The 19,539-nt window shown below is 43.4% G+C and overlaps 1 protein-coding gene across 1 annotated transcript in view; it reads right to left on the reverse strand.

Annotated features, from left to right (window-relative positions):
- Window positions 1–19,539, reverse strand: part of clptm1l (CLPTM1 like) — a 118,402-nt gene that overhangs the window by 89,254 nt on the left and 9,609 nt on the right. Inside the window, exons 2-5 of the mRNA XM_084313008.1 lie at window positions 18,697–18,892; window positions 17,368–17,462; window positions 14,399–14,588; window positions 8,462–8,661 (exon numbers count right to left, since the gene is read on the reverse strand). Of these exons, the coding sequence (XP_084169134.1) occupies window positions 8,462–8,661; window positions 14,399–14,588; window positions 17,368–17,462; window positions 18,697–18,861 (650 nt within the window). The 5' untranslated portion in view covers window positions 18,862–18,892. The remainder of the gene's footprint in view (window positions 1–8,461; window positions 8,662–14,398; window positions 14,589–17,367; window positions 17,463–18,696; window positions 18,893–19,539) is intronic.

Genomic DNA, 19,539 nt, shown 5'->3' on the forward strand with positions numbered 1-19,539 from the left:
AACTGCCAATCAAGCACTGTGAGCGGAAATTTGGCCCCATAATTACCCATGCGATCCGGATATGGCGTGAAACACAAAAAATATCCTAACCCACAAAAATGGCACAATCACACTCCCTTATTCAATAACAATGCACTCTTAATTGAAAAACGTCCTATAAGATTCCCTGTATGGGAAGAGCAAGGCATACACTCATTAGGGGATGTTTTTAACAACCAGGGTTTTTGTAGTTATGGAGAAATATGCACAAAATTTAATCTCACCAAGTCCACATGGCTTTTTTACATACAGTTACGGCTATGTTTGAAGTCTCACGGTGTTCCATTAGACATACCAATTGAACACCACAGATACCACAAATTCTTCTATGAAAGAGAGACATCGAGAGGTTTTGTTTCAGGTTTTTATCATCAATTACTAACGTCCTCATATGAAACCCTCCAACTAGACTCTGTCTGGAGGAGGGATATACCAGACCTGGAAAGTGACTTTGATTGGCAAGGAGCATGGGCAAATGTCCGACTTACATCAAGGAACCCGGACCATCAACAAATCAATCTTAACTATATTCACAGGACATACTTGACTCCTATATGACTGAACAGAATGGGTCTTAAACAAGACTCCAAATGCTCCCAATGTACAAATGGAGACGAAGGGACATTTATGCACATGTATTGGGACTGCCCACCAGTTAAGGCATTCTGGAAAGATGTGACCCAACAATTATCAAAACTCGTATCTTGGAATATACCAGTACACCCCTCTGTATTACTATTGAATGATGTTTTTGAGTTTGCAGTAAATCCACAGCTAAAGAGATTGGTTTTATCGGGTATCACAGTAGCTAAAAAGCTGATCGCATCACGCTGGTTTCAACCGGAAAAAATGTGCCGGAAAGTTTGGTTTCTTACATATCTCGATGTGATTTATCAAGAAATATCTACAGCAAGAATTCTGGGTCTCAATGAATCCAAAATGTCAATGTGGTTAGAAGTGGTGGAGAGAATAAAAGCTAGCTTATAATGGTAGTGTCTGGTTAGGAGCGAGGGATAATGGAGGTACTATCCAAAGAGGGGTCCGGGAGGGGGGGGTTCGAGCTGGAGCATATGTGTGTAGGGTTTTAGATAACAGGTATTAGGGGTATATCCTGTATAAGACATTGGTATAATTGGTAATTTCGTTGGATATACACTGTATACGGTAAAGTATTATTACCGGTATATATATTTTTTTGCTTTCTATTTCTGTGCTTGCATGTCATTTTAGCCATCTTAATTGTTAGTTTTATTATGCATTGTGTGTTGAGTACTGACTTTTAATAATTTTGTTTTGCAATAATAAAAAAAAAATTAAAAAAAATTTAAATTAAAAATTAAAAAAAACTTTGAAATGAAAATAGAGTGCACTAAGTAGAAAAATAAGCTATAAGCGTGGGAGGGGAAATATCCTTGTTAGATAAAAAGGGAGGGCGAAGTGAACCACAATGCAATATGGTTATGACATAGAAGTTACAATGTACCAATATATATCTAGGGGATATACAAATGTTAATTGTTGGATGGAAGACATCACCATCTTGATAAGTTCAGTTGAGTTGATCACACTGTATATAGGCTACAGTGTGAACCTTACGTTACATTAGGGTATACAAAATAGTGGGGGCACAGTTTTGGGCAACCTGCCAAATGCACTCCTCTGGTAGACGAGGGGGACCAAAGTGCACGGGTGAGTATCGATCTCACCCTCGGTACAATTGTTCTATCTGGGGTCCTATCGAACGTAGCTTGGGTAAATGTGGGGGGGGAAATGTATTTATGTTTTTATATGTTCCTTTTTATTTCATCATATACTATATTGTTGTATGTATATCATCACAATCTCAGGTCCTAGATATGGAAACGTGCGGTATAACGCCCCAGAAATAGAAGCATTACATGCTGGATTGCACAGGGGAGATACATTACAAGGGATATGGGACTGATTAAAATAGTATCGTGGAATATAGACGGATGTCATCATCCCATTAAGAGAAGAAAAGTACTGACGTTCTTGAAACAAAAAAAGACGGATATTGCACTAATTCAAGAGTCACACCTGAATGAGGAGGAGTCGGCCAAGCTCAAGAGGGACTGGGTGGGACAAATATTTTATAGTACGTTCTCTTCTAGGAAGAGGGGGGTGGCAATACTAGTGAGAAATAACATAGACGTTAAGGTACACAACAGTTTCTCACATGATGAGGGGAGATGGGTTATATATTGGATGCAGATTTGGAGGGACAGAGAACTACATTAGCGAATATCTATGCACCCAACATGTCGTCCTCAAAACTTTTTTCATGAAGTGTGTGAGGTGAGGTGATTAGGAAGATGGGGAATAGCAACGTAATCATAGGGGGGGACTTCAACCTGGTTGGAAACACCTTGATAGACAAATCATCTCAACCCAGGAGCACTGACAACGCAGGGAGACTGGCGGTCAGTGTACTGATTGAGGAATTGAGCCTAGTGGATATTTGGAGGGTCCTGAACCCACAGGAAAGAGATAACACGTTTTACTCTCATCCACATGCCTCATACTCTAGAATAGACTATTTCCTGATCTCTAGCACACTGGTGGAACAAATAGCAGATAGTAGGATAGGGAACATTGTAATTTCTGATCATGCTCCAGTTGAATTGGTAATCACATCCATGGAGGAGGGGCAGCAGTCCCTGAGATGGCGATTCAATAACTTAATGCTGAATGACGAAGTATCATGTGCGTACATTAGAACTATATTTAAGGAATTCTGGGAACTTAATGAGGGATCAATAGATGATAGTGGCATAATGTGGGACACATGTAAAGCATACATGAGAGGACGACTCATACAATACAGTGCAATACTAAAAAAGGCAGAGAAACAGAAAATGACAGCATTAGACAAAGAAATTAAAGCACTCTCGAAGCAGCACAGCCAGGAACCAGACCCATAAACATGGAGAAAACTGAACAAATCCAAATATGAATTGAACAACATATACCAAAAAAAGGCTGAATATGCTCTATTTAGGACCAACCAAAGATATTATGAACAAGGGGAGAGAGCGGGTAAAATACTAGCGAATCGGGTTAAACAAATGCAAAATCAAAATATTATATCCTCAATTCATAATAAAGATGACGAAATTATTACAGACAAAAAGGAAATTAACAATGTGTTCAGGTGCTTCTACCAGGATTTGTATACCCTACAGGCGGCGGTGGATCAGGTAAAAATGGACGCGTTCATTCGATCTGCCTCTACGCTGGAGACATTTAAGGCCAGTTTAAAAACCCACTTTTATTCCCTAGCCTTCGATTAATCCTGTTTCTCCCACACCCTAACCCACACACTCCCATGCAATTTTATCCTGCCCCCTCCCTCTAGTATCTCTTCTTGTGCTCCTCTGTCCCTGGTGTGCTATACTGTACTTTGTGCTCCCCTATCTGCTTGTCCTATTTTTTGAATGTACTGTCCTGTCCTGTTGTGCCTTTTTGTATTTTATAGGACATTGCTTTGACTGTACTGTACAGCACTTTGGTTGGCCTCTCAAGCTTTTAAATGTGCTCTACAAATAAATTACTTGACTTGACTTCTCCAAGATTAAATTACCATCGTTATCGAAACAAGTGAAATCAATGGAGGGGGATGTCTCGATAGAGGAAATACACGCTGCAATCAATAGCCTTAAATTAGCTTGCCCACTAGCTTGAGGTCGGCCACTATTACGTTACTACAGAAAAAGGGCAAAGACCCTCAATATTGTGGGAACTATAGGCCTATTTCCCTGAGTAATTTAGAAGAAAAAGTATTAGCAAAAATACTAGAAAATAGAATAGAGGATGTACTACCAAGTTTGGTACAGTACACTCAGACCAAGTGGGTTTCGTGAAAGGGAGAAATTCAGCTGATAATATTCGCAGACTCCTACACATAATGTGGAAGATTAGGAATGATGTAGAGCCGGGGGCGGTTAGGTGGCGTAGCGGAGATTGCGTTCGTCACCAACCCCGAAGCTGTGAGCTGGATTCGCCTGTTCGAGTCCAGCTCACAGCTCCGGGGTTGTCACCAGCTTGGCTGGCCGTTCACACTAATACAATTGGCTGTATTAGAGGGTGGGAGAAGCTGGCGGGGTGGGTCCGGGTCGTTGTAAACAGCGACTCCTACAGTTCGGTCGGGGCGCCTGCTAAGCGCGGATAGGACCTGAGTGGGATAGTGTGATCCTTCCACACGCTACGCCCTCTCAGGGAGGATCCGCACTGCCAGGTGAAAAGAAGCGGTTGATTGGCTGGACGTGTGTCGGAGGAAGCACGTGATAGCCTCCACTCTCCCAAATGATCTGACTGTGGGGGGTAAGTGCGCAGCGACCAGGAAGGGATTGGGAATTGGCATACGACTAACATTGGGATGGGAGAAAATCGGAGGAAAATGGAGGGGGAAAAAGATCCAAAAAAAAGAAAAAAGGGAATGATGTAGAGCCTACAGTGGCCTTCTCATTAGACGCCGAAAAGGCCTTTGATAAAGTGGAATTTGCATTTTTGTTTCACAGGCTAGAGCGCTTCGGATTCGGACCATCGTTTATTGGGTGGGTAAAGCTGTTGTACACAAATCCGATGGCCTCTGTCCTGACTAACGGGATCGTATCCTCGCCCTTCAACCTAGGACGGGAGACGAGGCAGGGCTCTCCGCTTTCTCCCCAAATGTTTGTGCTTTTCCTCGAACCACTTGCCATCGTGCTAAGGACTAATCAAGACATCAAAGGGGTAATAGCGGGACAGGTGGAACATAAACTATTCTTATATGCAGATGATATCTTATTGGTATCCAGCAATCCCCAAACAGCAGCTGGGATCATTGGAACTGTTATCGAGTCCTTCTCAGAAATATCTTGATACACAATCAACTGGAGCAAATCAGAAGCAATGCCTCTCTCTAAGTGCTGCCCCTCTGATATCAGGAGGGGATGGCAGTTCAGATGGATGCCGTCAGGGTTGATATATTTAGGAATAAAGCTGATCCCAGGTCTGAAAGAGATAGTACAAGCCAATATTGCCCCTATAATCGAACACGTTAGTGCTCTGACCCAGAATTGGGCCAAGATGAATATGTCCCTCCTTGGGAAAGTAAACTTAGTAAAAATTATATTGGCTCCCAAATTAAATTATATACTATATATGCTGCCGCTAACCCTCCCAACTCAGTTACTCAAACAATACGACAAGGTAATTAATGTATATTTGTGGGGGGGGCAAAAGGCCGCTATTTGGTCGGGCCAAAATGTATGCAGCAAAGGAAGATGGCGGCTTATCCCTGCCTAAGCTAGACTGGTATCACTATGCGTTCTCACTCTCCCAGCTCTCCAAACTGAACCACTCGGCTGAAGAGGCACCTGCTTGGGTCAAGATGGAGGAGGAAATGGTATATCCCTCATCTCTGGAATCCTTCCTGACACAATCAGACAGACCTATACCTTTTAAGAACCCTTTAATGGCATTTGCCAGGGAAACTTGGAATCAATCACACAGGCTGACTAGTGATAACGCATATCTAACTACAAGAGCCTCTATATGGTTTAATAAAAAACTAAAGATTGGTAAGAAATCAGTCATATGGGAGGACTGGGTTAAGAAGGGGATACATGTACTAGGTGATATAGCCGGGGAAGATGGGGTATTACCTTTTGAGGATATTAGAAAGGACTTTGGCATAGATAATAAAAACTTCTATAGATTCCTGCAGATTAGACATTGTATATCGTCATCAATGGTTGGGGCAAATGTGGCCCGATTACTGCAATTCAAGAAATATTTTATAAAGGATGGCATAGGAAAGGCGGTGCATCAAGATGATTTCTATGATGTTATAAGGGAACACAATTAGTGATGCATCGATGTGAAAATTGTGGCCGATACCGATAACCGATATTAATATTGCTGTTCTGGCCGATACCGATATTTACCGATGTCGATATCTCTGTATAGAAAACACTTTTTTATGATAATCAAATAAAGAGCTATTTTCCAAAACGCATTTTTTTTTTTTTACTTTTGTAACTTATTTTCAGAAATGACAGATATTTTGAAACTATTTAAGGCCAAAACATGTGAAAAAAAAAAAAAAAAAAAGAAACAATTTTATTTAATTTTTTATATCGGCCCTATCTTGATATCGGACCGATACCGATGTGTAAAAAAACGGCCATATCGGCCGATATTATATCGGCGGCCAATATATCGTGCATCACTAAACACAATGCACCCAAATTGGCGGGTCTGAGGTTGAGCTGGGAGAACGATGTACGTGAGGATATTACTGAGGAAATATGGGAGAAGCTGGTGTCCAAATGGGGTAAATTCTCTCGGGAGGCACAATCACAACTTATCTTTTACAAAGTCTTAAACAGAAGCTATTGGACGCCTAGTAAACTAGCCAGACTAAAATTAAGAAACAGTGACATCTGCTGGAGATGTGAGAAGGAGACAGGTACTCTACTACATATGTTATACGAATGTGAGAAAGTTCAGAAAATGTGGGATCAAATTGTGATATTCCTAAGTAAAGTTTTGAATGTAAAGGTGAATAACTCCCCAATGGCATGTGTTTTGGGTATAGTACCGAAAGAGATTAAACTGTCTAAATACCAAGGAATGTGGCATAGAATGGCCATGATATCAGGTTGTAGAATTGCCTTACGACATTGGAAATCACCCATTGATATTACTTTTAAAGAATGGATGGAACTAATGTTCCGGACAGCATCATATGAAAGGGTAACATATAGAGTCGCAGGGAGAGAGGATATCTTTGCTGAGGTATGGGACAATTTTCTACACCTGACTGAACGGTCTGGGGACAAATGATCAAGGCGGGGTTTCAGTATTATCGATGATGAATGTGAAAAATGGGATCTGACCTGATGGTACCTATACTTTATCTTGTATTATGTATGTATATACATATATTGTATGTCCGAATGGTGTATCTATGGAATAGCCACTTTCTCTATCACACTCTCACATACGCATATCTAGCCGCATACGCATGTCTAGGACACACATACTCGTATGTGTACATAACTGAATTACACACACTCATATGCACATGGCTGAGATATACATGTCAGAGGCACACATACACGCATATACTCACATATAGGAAGCAGGCATACACACACATACTTATATACATATCTGTAGCATAAGCTCTCACTTACACATATAGGGGATATACACATACATATGGGACACACGCATACATAGCTGAGACACACATACATATACACACCTGAGATATACACTCACACACATGGCAGAGACGTACATGGATAAGAGACACATACAAAATGTAGGATCACAGTCACGTACCTGAGAGATGCACACACACACACACATATGAGACGTACACACATACTTACGTGAGACACGTACCCACATACACATATCTGAGACACACATTCATACATGTTCTCACACACACCTACATATATCTGAGACGCATCCTCTCACATGCACTATTGAGAAAGATAGCATCCCGATAGAAGATGCAGCACATACCTGCTCGCAGGTAGATCGGTATACATGTAACGTATGTGCATCTGGGGTATATATTATGCACAATATATAGTAATTTTTTTTTTTTTGTAAGTGCTTTTTTAATTTCCATGTCAGTTTTTAGTATGTTTGTATGAGTCTTTTGTATGTTTTATATGTTATTAAGAAAAAGAAAGACAAATCTTGGATGTTGCATATTATGCTGTTGAAAGATGTCTCGTGAATATTTGGAAGATGTGTGTAAAAATATCAATAAAAGTATATATATATAGAATAGCGGGCTTATAAATTACATTATTATAGCCAATTCGCACATTTATGGATTGTGCCAAATCTTATATTTCAAATGTCCGAGTTCAATTTGGATTTAGTATAACCAGGCGAGCATAAGAACAGATAATGAAATCTACTGTATGTACAGTAGCCTTTTTATTTTTGCCAGGGTGCGTCCATTTTGAAACTAATTTCAAATCTGATTGTTGCTACATGCTAGAATTAGGGGAGACAAACTAACTGCTCTCCCATATATGCCAATAACGTAAAGTTTTGTGGTTTATTATCCAGAGTAATAAGAGATATTAAAAAGATTCATACAGAAGTATCCAACGCTCATCGAAAGCTCTCGGTGTCCTCTTCAAAATGGCAATACAATTCCCGACGTTCAATTTTTCCAAAATGGTCGACTTTCGCGACCAAAACAATAGAAAAAATGAAAACGAAGATCTATCTAATAACACTTTAACCTATTGGTAAACTAACGTATTGATGATAATATACATTATAACTGCTGTTGTGACATGGTTATGATGTTTATACTTGAATAAGTTTGAAAAATAAAACGATACTTTTGTCAGATAGTCTAGACAGATGTGTGGTAACTTACACTCTTAAATATCTATGCACGTCACTGGGCAGGTACTCTTTGTCAAACACGAAGTGGTCACTGACGATGTTGAGTGTCAGGCGGGAGCGCCAATGGGCGACCGGTTGATCAGACACAATATCGGCCCCGCCTCCAACCCCTCCCCCTGATGCCGGGCTGCCATGACGATGATCTTTTGGTTGCTGGGGATTATCCTCGTTCTACGAGAGAGAGAGAGAGAAAAAATAGAGAGAGAGAGAGAGAGAGAGAAAGAGAGAGAGATAGAGCGAGAGCGAGGCAGAGAGACAGAGAGAGACAGAGAGACAGAGAGACAGAGAGACAGAGAGAGAGAAAGAGACAGAGAGACAGAGAGACAGAGAGACAGAGAGACAGAGAGAGAGAGAGAGAGAGAGAGAGAGAGAGAGAGAGAGAGAGAGAGAGAGAGAGAGAGAGAGATTATCATCCTGGTATGTTATCATGGTTGTATCATCCTCCATCACTGTTAGTCAGTAAGTAAGTAAGTAAGTAAGTAAGTAAGTAAGTAAGTAAGTAAGTAAGTAAGTAAGTAAAGTTTATTTATATAGCACCTTTCACAGACCAGGGTCACAAAGTGCTTCACATAGTAAAAACATCAATAAAATGCAAAAGATAGCAGCATGGTAAAAGAAAATAATTAAAAACGTGAAAGATCAGGAAAAGCCAAAACAGATAAAAAGACATAAAAGATTTACATAGAGCATAATTCGCCAAACGCCTGTTTAAACAGCACAGTCTTTAGCTGCTTTTTAAAAGTGTTTACAGAGACCACAGATCTAAGGTCCAAGGGCAGAGCATTCCACAACCTGGGGGCCACGGTTTCGAATGCTCTGTCCCCTTTTTTCTTCAATCTAGACAGGGGGACAGCCAGCAAGCCCTGATCAGACGACCTGAGCGATCTGTTCGTGGTGTATGGACGCAGTAGGTCGCAGATGTAGGCAGGTGCCTGACCAAGGAGTGCTCTATAGGTGATGACCAGAACCTTAAAGTGAATTCTGAATTTGATGGGGAGCCAGTGAAGGGAAACTAAGATGGGAGTGATGTGGCAATATTTTCTGGACCTAGTCAGCAGCCTAGCGGCTGCGTTTTGGACCATTTGTAGCCGGCCCAAAGTGGATGCATCGAGGCAAGTGAAAAGGGAGTTACAATAGTCCAGGCGGGATGAAACAAAAGCATGAATAATCATTTCCAGCTCTACCTGGGACACAACAGATCGGAGTTTGGCAATATTTCGTAGATGGAAAAAACAGGTACGTGTCAGAGATCTAATGTGGTGATCAAAGCGCATCTGCTGGTCAAAGATCACACCAAGGTTTCTGAGCTTGGGCCTCAGATTTGTTGAGAGGGTCCCCATGCATGTGGCAACTTCTGAGGTGACTTTTTCTGAGCCTATAATAAGAACCTCCATTTTTTCTGCGTTTAACTGAAGGACGTTGTTTGCCATCCAATCCTTGACAGCAGTCAGACAGTCAAAGAGGGCAGATAATTTGTCAGTTTGTTCAGGCTTGAAAGAGACATATAATTGGATATCGTCAGCGTAGAAATGATAAGAGACCTCTTTGAATTGACTAATGATTACTCCCAGGGGGAGCATGTAAAGTGCAAACAGAGTAGGAGCCAGCACAGAACCCTGGGGCACGCCACAGGACAATGGAGCAGTTTCGGATGTGAAAGTGCCAGTAGACACAGAAAAACTCCTATCTTGCAGATACTGTAGGATGAGAACCAGTCCAGCGCACTCCCAGTGATGCCAGCCCACTGCCTCAGCCTTTCGATCAAAATGCAGTGGTCGACTGTATCAAAAGCTGCAGTTAAGTCCAATAGCACCAGCAGTAGTAGTGGTAGTAATAGTTAGTAGTAGTAATAATAGCAGTAGTAGGATAGCAGTACTAATATTAGTAGTGGTGGTGGTACTAGCAGTAGTAGTATAGTAGTAGTAGTAGTAGTACTACTACTACTAATAATAGTGGTGGTAGTAGTTATAGCAGTATCAGTAGTAGTAGTAGTAGTAGTAGTAGTAGTAGTAGTAGTAATACTAGTGGTGGTAGTAGTTATAGTAGTAGTAGTAATAATAGTAGTGGTGGTAGTAGTAGTAGTAGTAGTAGTAGTAGTAGTAGTAGTAGTAGTAGTAGTAGTAGTAGTAGTAGTAGTAGTAGTAGTAGTAGTAGTAGTAGTAGTTCAAGTTCAAGTTCAAGTTCTTTAATAGTTGTCATACAGAAGTACAGAATACTTTCATACAAAATGCTTCTTACTGTTACGCTCCAGAGACTGTGCTAGACAAGATAGTATCAAATAACATAATAACATAATATAGCATGAATTTAGAAGAAGAAAATGAGGTCACAGTGTTCGGTATAGACATATGTACAATGTTCTGAGTTACCATATAATATACAATACACAATACTATGCAGTGTACTAATGTACAGTACTATCTAGTGCAAAGCAGAAATGGGATGAGGTACAATTTTAGGTACAATTTACAGTAAGGTGTACGAGTTGTAGTGCAATCCTTCATCCATAAATATAAAGTGTGGGGAGTGGGTGCTACAGTGTGTTTGTTTAAAGTGGGTGTGTGCTATAAAGTGTGTGGAGTGGGTGCTACAGTGTGTTTGTTTAAAGTGGGTGTGTGCGTGTGGATGTGTGTGCTATGTGCGTTTGGTGGTTGTTGTTGTGCAGTGTTCATTCATTGTTCGTTTAGCAGCCTGATGGCCTGGGGATAGAAGCTACTTCTGAGTCTTTCTGTGCTCGCCTTGAGACTCCTGTATCGCTTGCCTGACCGCAGCAGTTCGAAGAGGCAGTTGTTCGGGTGACTGGAGTCTTTAATGATTCTCTTAGCCTTGCCCTTGCAACGCTTGTAGTAAATGTTCTGGAGGGTGGGGAGCCCCCCTCCAATTGTGCGTTCGGCTGAACGTGTCACTCTTTGTAGTCTGCTTTGGTCTCCTGCAGTGCTATTCCCAAACCAGGAGGCGATGTTGCCGGTCAAGATGCTCTCTATTGTACATGAGTAGAAGTTCTTAAGGATCTTCTGGCTGACTTGGAACTTCCTTAGGCGCCTGAGGAAGTAGAGGCGTTGTCGTGCCTTCTTCACCACACTGTTAATGTGTGTGGTCCATGTCAAGTCCTCGGATATGTAGGCTCCGAGGTACTTGAAGCTGTTGACTCTCTCAACCGGTGCCCCGTCGATGCTGAGGGGGCTGTAGTCCTTGACCCCCGACCTCCTGAAGTCCACAATCATCTCCTTTGTTTTGCTGACGTTCAGGGAGAGGCTGTTTTCCTGGCACCATCCCGCCAGGACCTTGACCTCTTCCAGGTAGGCCCTCTCGTCGTTGGCAGAGATCAGGCCCACCACCACTGTGTCGTCAGCAAATTTGACGATTGTATTGCTACTCCGCTGAGCCACACAGTCGTGTGTGTACAGGGAGTAGAGGAGGGGACTCAGAACACAGCCCTGGGGGGCCCCTATGTTGAGGGTGATGGATGAGGAGGTGCAGTTGCCTGCTCTCACCACCTGGGGTCTGCCAGTCAGGAAGTCCAAGACCCACTGGCAGAGGTCATAGCCCAAGCCCAGGTCCCTGAGCTTGGCTATGAGTATGGAGGGGACTATGGTATTGAATGCCGAGCTGTAGTCGATGAATAGCATTCTCACATAGTTCCCCTGTCTCTTGTCCAGGTGTGATGCTGCTGTGTGCAGCACATGGGATATGGCGTCCTCCGTGGACCTGTTGGGGCGGTATGCAAATTGCAGGGGGTCCATGTTGATGGGGAGGGAGGAGCAGATGTAGCCCTTTACTAGCTTCTCAAAGCACTTCATGGCTATGGAGGTGAGAGCTACAGGGCGGTAGTCGTTGAGGCAAGCAGGCTTGGATTTTTTGGGTACAGGGATAATAGTGGACTTCTTCAGGCAGGTGGGGATGACAGCCTGTTCTAAGGACAGGTTAAATATGTCAGTGAATACTGGGGCCAGTTGGTCGGCACAGACTTTTAGGACGCGGCCGGGGATGCCGTCCGGACCTGCTGCCTTCCTGATATTCACTTTTTTAAAGGTCCGCCTCACCTCATGCTCTGTTACCCTGAACACTGCGCCTCCATCAGCAGCCGACCCCCCCCCCCCCCCCATTGCCGAGGCTTGTGAGCTGGTGTTGTTATTACCAGCATCAAACCTCGCATAGAAGGTATTGAGGTCGTTTGCTAAGGAGATGTCACTGTTCAGTTTGAGGGAGGCGCCTTTGTAGTCTGTCATCGTTTTGAGCCCCTGCCACATAGCTCTAGAGTCAGCTTGTTCAAACTGGAGTTCAATTTTATCCCTGTAGCGCCGTTTGGCCTCTGACACTGTCCTCCTTACGTTGTGTCGCGCCACCTTGTGGTCATTCATGTTGCCTGCCACTAGGCCGTCATTGTATGCTTTGGTGCGCTCTCTCAGAGCTTCACGGACGGATTTGTCTACCCAGGGTTTTTGATTTGGGTAAACTTTCATTTTGGTAGTGGGGATTGTTTCTTTCACCCTAGTACAGACATAGTCCAGCACTGTCTCCGTGTAGGCATTAATGTTATCTGTGTCGCGGAACACAATCCAGTCTGTGTGGTGAAACACTGACCGGATCGTCTCTTCTGACGTCAGATCCCATTTCTGCACCTCTCGCGAGACTACGGGAGTACTTTTAATTCTCTGTCTATACTTTGGTGAAAGGAAAATGGATGCGTGATCTGACTTGCCAAAGCCACTATCAGAATGAAGGAAAATGGATGCGTGATCTGACTTGCCAAAGCCACTATCAGAATGAGCCTTGTAGCCACCTTTAAATTGCGTGTAACAGTGATCTAGGATGTTACCGCCTCTGGTGTTGCAAGTCACATGCTGATAGAAGTCAGGTAATACCTTTCTCAGATTGGCGCTATTGAAATCTCCCAGTACTAAAATGGCGGCGTTAACGTTAGCCACTTGTATTCTATTTACCTCGTCGTGTAGTCTGGAGAGCGCAACCTTGTTGCTGGCTTGCGGTGGAATATACACTCCGACCAGGACGATCGCCGTTAACTCCCTCGGGAGGAAGAAAGGACGACACTTGATGGTTATATATTCCAGTTCTGGGGAGCAGTGGTTGGATAATTCCTTCACGTTCGTTGGATCACTCCAATTTTTGTTAAACATGAAGGCAATACCTCCTCCACGTTGTTTACCGGACTCTGATGATGTCCGATCCTTTCTATGGATAAAGAAGTGATCCGCTGGTTGAATTGCGTGATCTGGAACCTCCGGTGTGAGCCATGTTTCGGTGAAGCAAAGGATATTGCAGTCCCTAACGTCTCTTTGATATTGAATCCTTGCTCGGATGTCATCCAGTTTATTGTCTATTGATTGTACATTGGCTAGCAATATACTGGGAAGTGGTGTACGGTGGCGTCTGGATCTCAGCCTGTTTCGGATCCCAGCCCTCTTTCCTCGTCGTCTTTTCCTGGGCTCTGGGAACAAAGGGTCTGGTCCTAGTCTCCGGAGAATTTCTTCAGGCCATTGGTGTGGTTCGGAAAGCTGATCCAGCGAGTAATCCAGTTGGTAAGTTTCCCGTAATCCAATGTCTATGAGTGACTGACGGTCATATACATTAAATGCACCAACAGTTGGTACGCACAAAACTCTAAAAACTATAAATATTAACAAAAGTAAACACAGTCTCGACGGAGCGAACAGAGAGGCAGCCGATCGGGGCGGCGCCATCATCATCAAGCCGAAATACATCATCATAGTAGTAGTAGTAGTAGTATAGTAGAAGTAGTACTAATAATAGTGGTGGAAGTAGTAGTAGTATCAGTAGCAGTAGTACTAATAGTAGTGCTTGTAGTAGTATAGTAGTAGTAGTACTAATAGTAGTAGCAGTATCAGTAGTAGTATAGTAGTACTAATAGTAGTGCTTGTAATATTACCTGTGTATTCTCCTCTCCAGCTATGAGAGACACCTCTGGAGCTTTGGGGGTCATGAAGGTGGTGAGTTGAGCCACCAGGTGGACTTGTTTGTTGTCCTGCCACGGAGACACGCCCGTCTGGTGGACAAAGATCAGGGCATACAAGGTCCCGTTGTTACGCGTCTTCTTAGGTAGAGAGACATTCACTGTCCTAGAATGGGAAAGAGAGAGAGAGGGAAAGAGAAAGAGACAGAGAAAGAGTCAGAGAGTGACAAATGAAGACCAAAAAGCCTTATCTTAAAAGCTGCCATAGAACCAAAAGGTACAGTACTTAAAGGAACATTATGGGAAATATATCCTCCACTTGGACTCATTGTGCTAAGCTAGGCTAGCCACTTCTCATCCACTTGGACTCATTGTGCTAAGCTAGGCTAGCGTGCAGCCGGATAGCTTTCTACAGAAGGAAAGTGGTATCCATCTTCTTGTCTGACTCTGGAGAAGACGGTAAGCATGTTTCCCACAATGTTGGCATGTAATAAATAATTACGTGTAGAATCTTTATGAATAATATATCATTCTCAAATTACAAAGTACTAGCGCTTCAACATTAGAACTACATTTCCCATGAAACCTGTGCGTCTGTGGTTCCATTATGTACACAATAGAGGCCTTTCACTGAATGTTTACCATGCTCAAGTGCCCTCCATTTTGGAAGAAACAACAGTTGCTATTAGGGATGTTCGCTATTGGCTTTTTTACCGATATCCAACTCTAAATTTCCGATACCGATATCAACCGATACCGATATATGCATGGTCCCCCCCCCCCCCCCCCCCCCCCAAAAACGGAATAATTTCAGGTAATTAACATTACATATCTCTTGTCATGGAATTAACACATTATGCATACTTTTGACAATAAATAAAATAAGAATTTGTTCTTACTTGCTTGCCTGGGTAAATAAAGGTTAAATAAATGTAAAAAAAAGATATATTTTTTTTGGAAAACCGATACCGATCATTTCCGATATTACATTTTAATGCCAATATCGGCCGATAATATCGGACATCCCTAGTTGCTATGTATTGATATACGAAAACAAAAATGTCATAATTAGTTTATTACTGGGTCTTGTAAGCAAGTCACCTTTTCAGTGTTGTACCTACCTACTCTACCACCACTAGGGATGGGTACCGTTCACATTTGAACCGATACGGTACCGGTACCTGTGAATCGATACCGGTACCCTTTTTCGGTACTTTAGTCTCTAAAAATGTAATCTACCTACCTCAGTCGTAAAAATAACTACACTTTCGGCTTGCCATTGCCCCGACTGCTTTGTTGTTGAATCAAGTCAAATCATCGGTAAGCGTATTGTAGAGGAGCCAAAGCTATATAGGTATTTAAGTTATTGTATTACGGTATATGAATGTTTCTATGTTTATTTTTATAACCTTACATTGAAACGGCATTAGGAATATTGATTGGATTTAGATAAAGTCATTGAACCGTATTATTTGTCATAATAGAACCTTCTAGAACATTTGTGATGTCACAGTATGATGTCATAGTCAAACATTCTAGAACATTTGTGATGTCACAGTATGATGTCATAGTCAAACATTCTAGAGCATTCGTGATGTCACAGTATGATGTCATAATCAAACACTCTAGAACATTTGTGTATCTATATATATTCAACAATTCTCTCTGAAGAGCTCATTGAGAAGGGAGGGTAAGTTGACGTATGCTGGGGCGGTTAGCAGGGCAGGACAGGGTAGCCAAGAAAGGGTGCAGGGGGTTGAAGGAGGGCATTTGGCAGTGAGGGTAGAGCAGGTGGAAAGAGAGAGGGGAAGGGAGGAGAAATTAGGTATTGTGGCCTTCGTGGCAGGGGTAGTTACTGGTATGGCAGAGGCTAAGGGTAAAACAGAGATGGTGAAGATGATTGTTAGGATAGCGGTTCAACATCTGGGATTGGAAGGTCTGAACTGGGAGCAGGTGGGTAGGGAATTGGCTGAGGGGGCTGCGAGGGACAAGGCTGCGAGGGACAAAGTAGCCCAGGATAAGATAGCAGGGGGCAAGGTGGGTCCCGCGGAGGGGGGCTCAGACAGGAAGTAGCAGCAGTAGCTGCACTCCAATGGTCAATGTAGTTGATGACGGGGTCCAGTAGAAGAAGAAAAAGAAGGTGAAGAAGGAGAAGAAGGAGAAGAAGAAGAGCCCATAAAAAGAATTGCGGAGGGCAGTAATACGCCACGATGCGTCTACTCTGCCGGAAATTCAAATAAGAAGAAGAAGAAGAAGAGCTCATTGTGCATATTGAAACAGTGCTGAGCAGTCAGTACTGAACAGATAGACTAAACAACATAGATCTCAAGCCTGCATTTCTAGACCAAGGTGCCTTGCCGCCGGCAAGTTGATTTACGGCTTTCAGGTGAGGAGGAATTTTCATGTGTCGAGTCGGCTGTGATTTTGGAGACTGGGAAAATACAGTTTTCTTACCTTGTAGTAGTGACGTGAATATTTAGGAAAATAGCTTTAGGATCACTTCTGTAAAGAAAGACTTCGCTGTGGAAGAGAAATAAACCATTTGGATATCCTTGTTTTACACTAGAGCGACTGTGGACCTTATTTTTCTTTATCAACGAACGTACTACTCTCACGAGTAAGCAACTTTAACCAGTAGAGTGGAACGTCTGCCCTGATACGTATATTGTGCGTGTGAACGTTGACATGAAAAGATTTTTTTTTACAAAAAAATATATATATATATATATTTACAGTATCAAGTGAATCGATACTCGGTAGTACCGACGTGTTTCGGTAAGTACCTTTAAAAGTACCGAATTCGGTACCCATCCCTAACCACCACTGAACAGAAATTAGGCATTTTATTTTAAAGTGTTTACCAATGGTTACAGGCCGCCATGTTGTAAGAAGGAGAAGTATAAAAAAATAAAAAATAAAAAAATAAAAACATTCCCCCCGCCCACCTTTCAAACTTCGTTTCGACGTCGAACATCTCTTCTTTATGGATCAGCGTGTGTCCCCCATCTCCACTGGGCTTCAACGCAGTGTAGACACTCAACTAGAAGAGGACAGACGGATAGACAGAGCGTTATGGGCCGGGAAACAATGGCTAGGCTCTGCCCATATTTGGGCTTCTGCTTCCAGGCACACACTCTCACATCAGGGGGGAGGAGACAGACGCTCACTCTCTCACATCAGGGGGGAGGAGACAGACGCTCACTCTCTCACATCAGGGGGGAGGAGACAGACGCTCACTCTCTCACATCAGGGGGAGGAGACAGACAGACGCTCACTCTCTCACATCAGGGGGGAGGAGACAGACAGACAGACAGACAGACAGACAGACAGACAGACAGACAGACAGACAGACAGACAGACAGACAGACAGACAGACAGACAGACAGACAGACAGACAGACAGACAGACAGACAGACAGACAGACAGACAGACAGACAGACAGACAGACAGACAGACAGACAGACAGACAGACAGACAGACAGACAGACAGACAGACAGACAGACAGACAGACAGACAGACAGACAGACAGACAGACAGACAGACAGACAGACAGACAGACAGACAGACAGACAGACAGACAGACAGACAGACAGACAGACAGACAGACAGACAGACAGACAGACAGACAGACAGACAGACAGACAGACAGACAGACAGACAGACAGACAGACAGACAGACAGACAGACAGACAGACAGACAGACAGACAGACAGACAGACAGACAGACAGACAGACAGACAGACAGACAGACAGACAGACAGACAGACAGACAGACAGACAGACAGACAGACAGACAGACAGACAGACAGACAGACAGACAGACAGACAGACAGACAGACAGACAGACAGACAGACAGACAGACAGACAGACAGACAGACAGACAGACAGACAGACAGACAGACAGACAGACAGACAGACAGACAGACAGACAGACAGACAGACAGACAGACAGACAGACAGACAGACAGACAGACAGACAGACAGACAGACAGACAGACAGACAGACAGACAGACAGACAGACAGACAGACAGACAGACAGACAGACAGACAGACAGACAGACAGACAGACAGACAGACAGACAGACAGACAGACAGACAGACAGACAGACAGACAGACAGACAGACAGACAGACAGACAGACAGACAGACAGACAGACAGACAGACAGACAGACAGACAGACAGACAGACAGACAGACAGACAGACAGACAGACAGACAGACAGACAGACAGACAGACAGACAGACAGACAGACAGACAGACAGACGGGCACCTGTAGTTGAGGTTTGGTGGCGAGGTACGGGGAGATGCAGGTGTCTGCGATGGGGTCCTGGCAGGGCCTGGTGTAGATGATGCCGTACATGACCCAGCAGGTGTGGAGGACGTAGACCACAAACACCCCCACCACCAGCGTGGTGAAGGAGGTCTTCTGGAACATCCTGATCCTCACAGCGCGCCCATCTACCCTGCTGAGGTGAGAAGCATCCTGTCGTTTAGTCACCAAGAACAACTCATGCTCACGAACAGTGATGGGAATAACGGCGCTATAAGTAACGGCGTTACTAACGGCGTTCGTTTTTTTCAGTAACGAGTAATCTAGTACTCTTCCAATCTTAATAACGCTGTTACCGTTACTGCAAAAAAATGTGGCGCGTTACTATTGAACCTGTTTCTTTCATCAGACAGATCTCTGCGCTGAGAGGCAATAATGTTCTTCCTTGATTAGTGGGCAGTGCGCGAGACAATCGCAAACATGCTGACGATTGGCTGAGGTTGAGTAAAATGTCATGGTAAGCCAATCAGAGGTAGAGGAGGGCGGGTGCCTCCAGAGTCTGACACACAGCGCGACAACACAAGCGATCAGTCAGTGTGAGACCGCGGGTCCGTGTAGTGTACGTTTTGAGCCCAAATAATACAAAACGAATCCAACGAACAACACAAGCGAGCAGTCAGCGTGAGACCGCGGGTCCATGAGCGTTTTTTGTTCACTCTTGTTGTGTTGCAGCGCAGGGCAGTAGTGGCTCTACTGCTGACAGCCTTATCAACATAGTGCTGCACTTCCTGGTTTAATAGCACAGTCTGGTGCGCAGAGATATATATATAGCTGTATGTCATG

This window comes from Notolepis coatsorum (assembly GCF_963971535.1).
Source record: "Notolepis coatsorum genome assembly, chromosome: 4".
Taxonomy (NCBI): Eukaryota; Metazoa; Chordata; class Actinopteri; order Aulopiformes; family Paralepididae; genus Notolepis; species Notolepis coatsorum.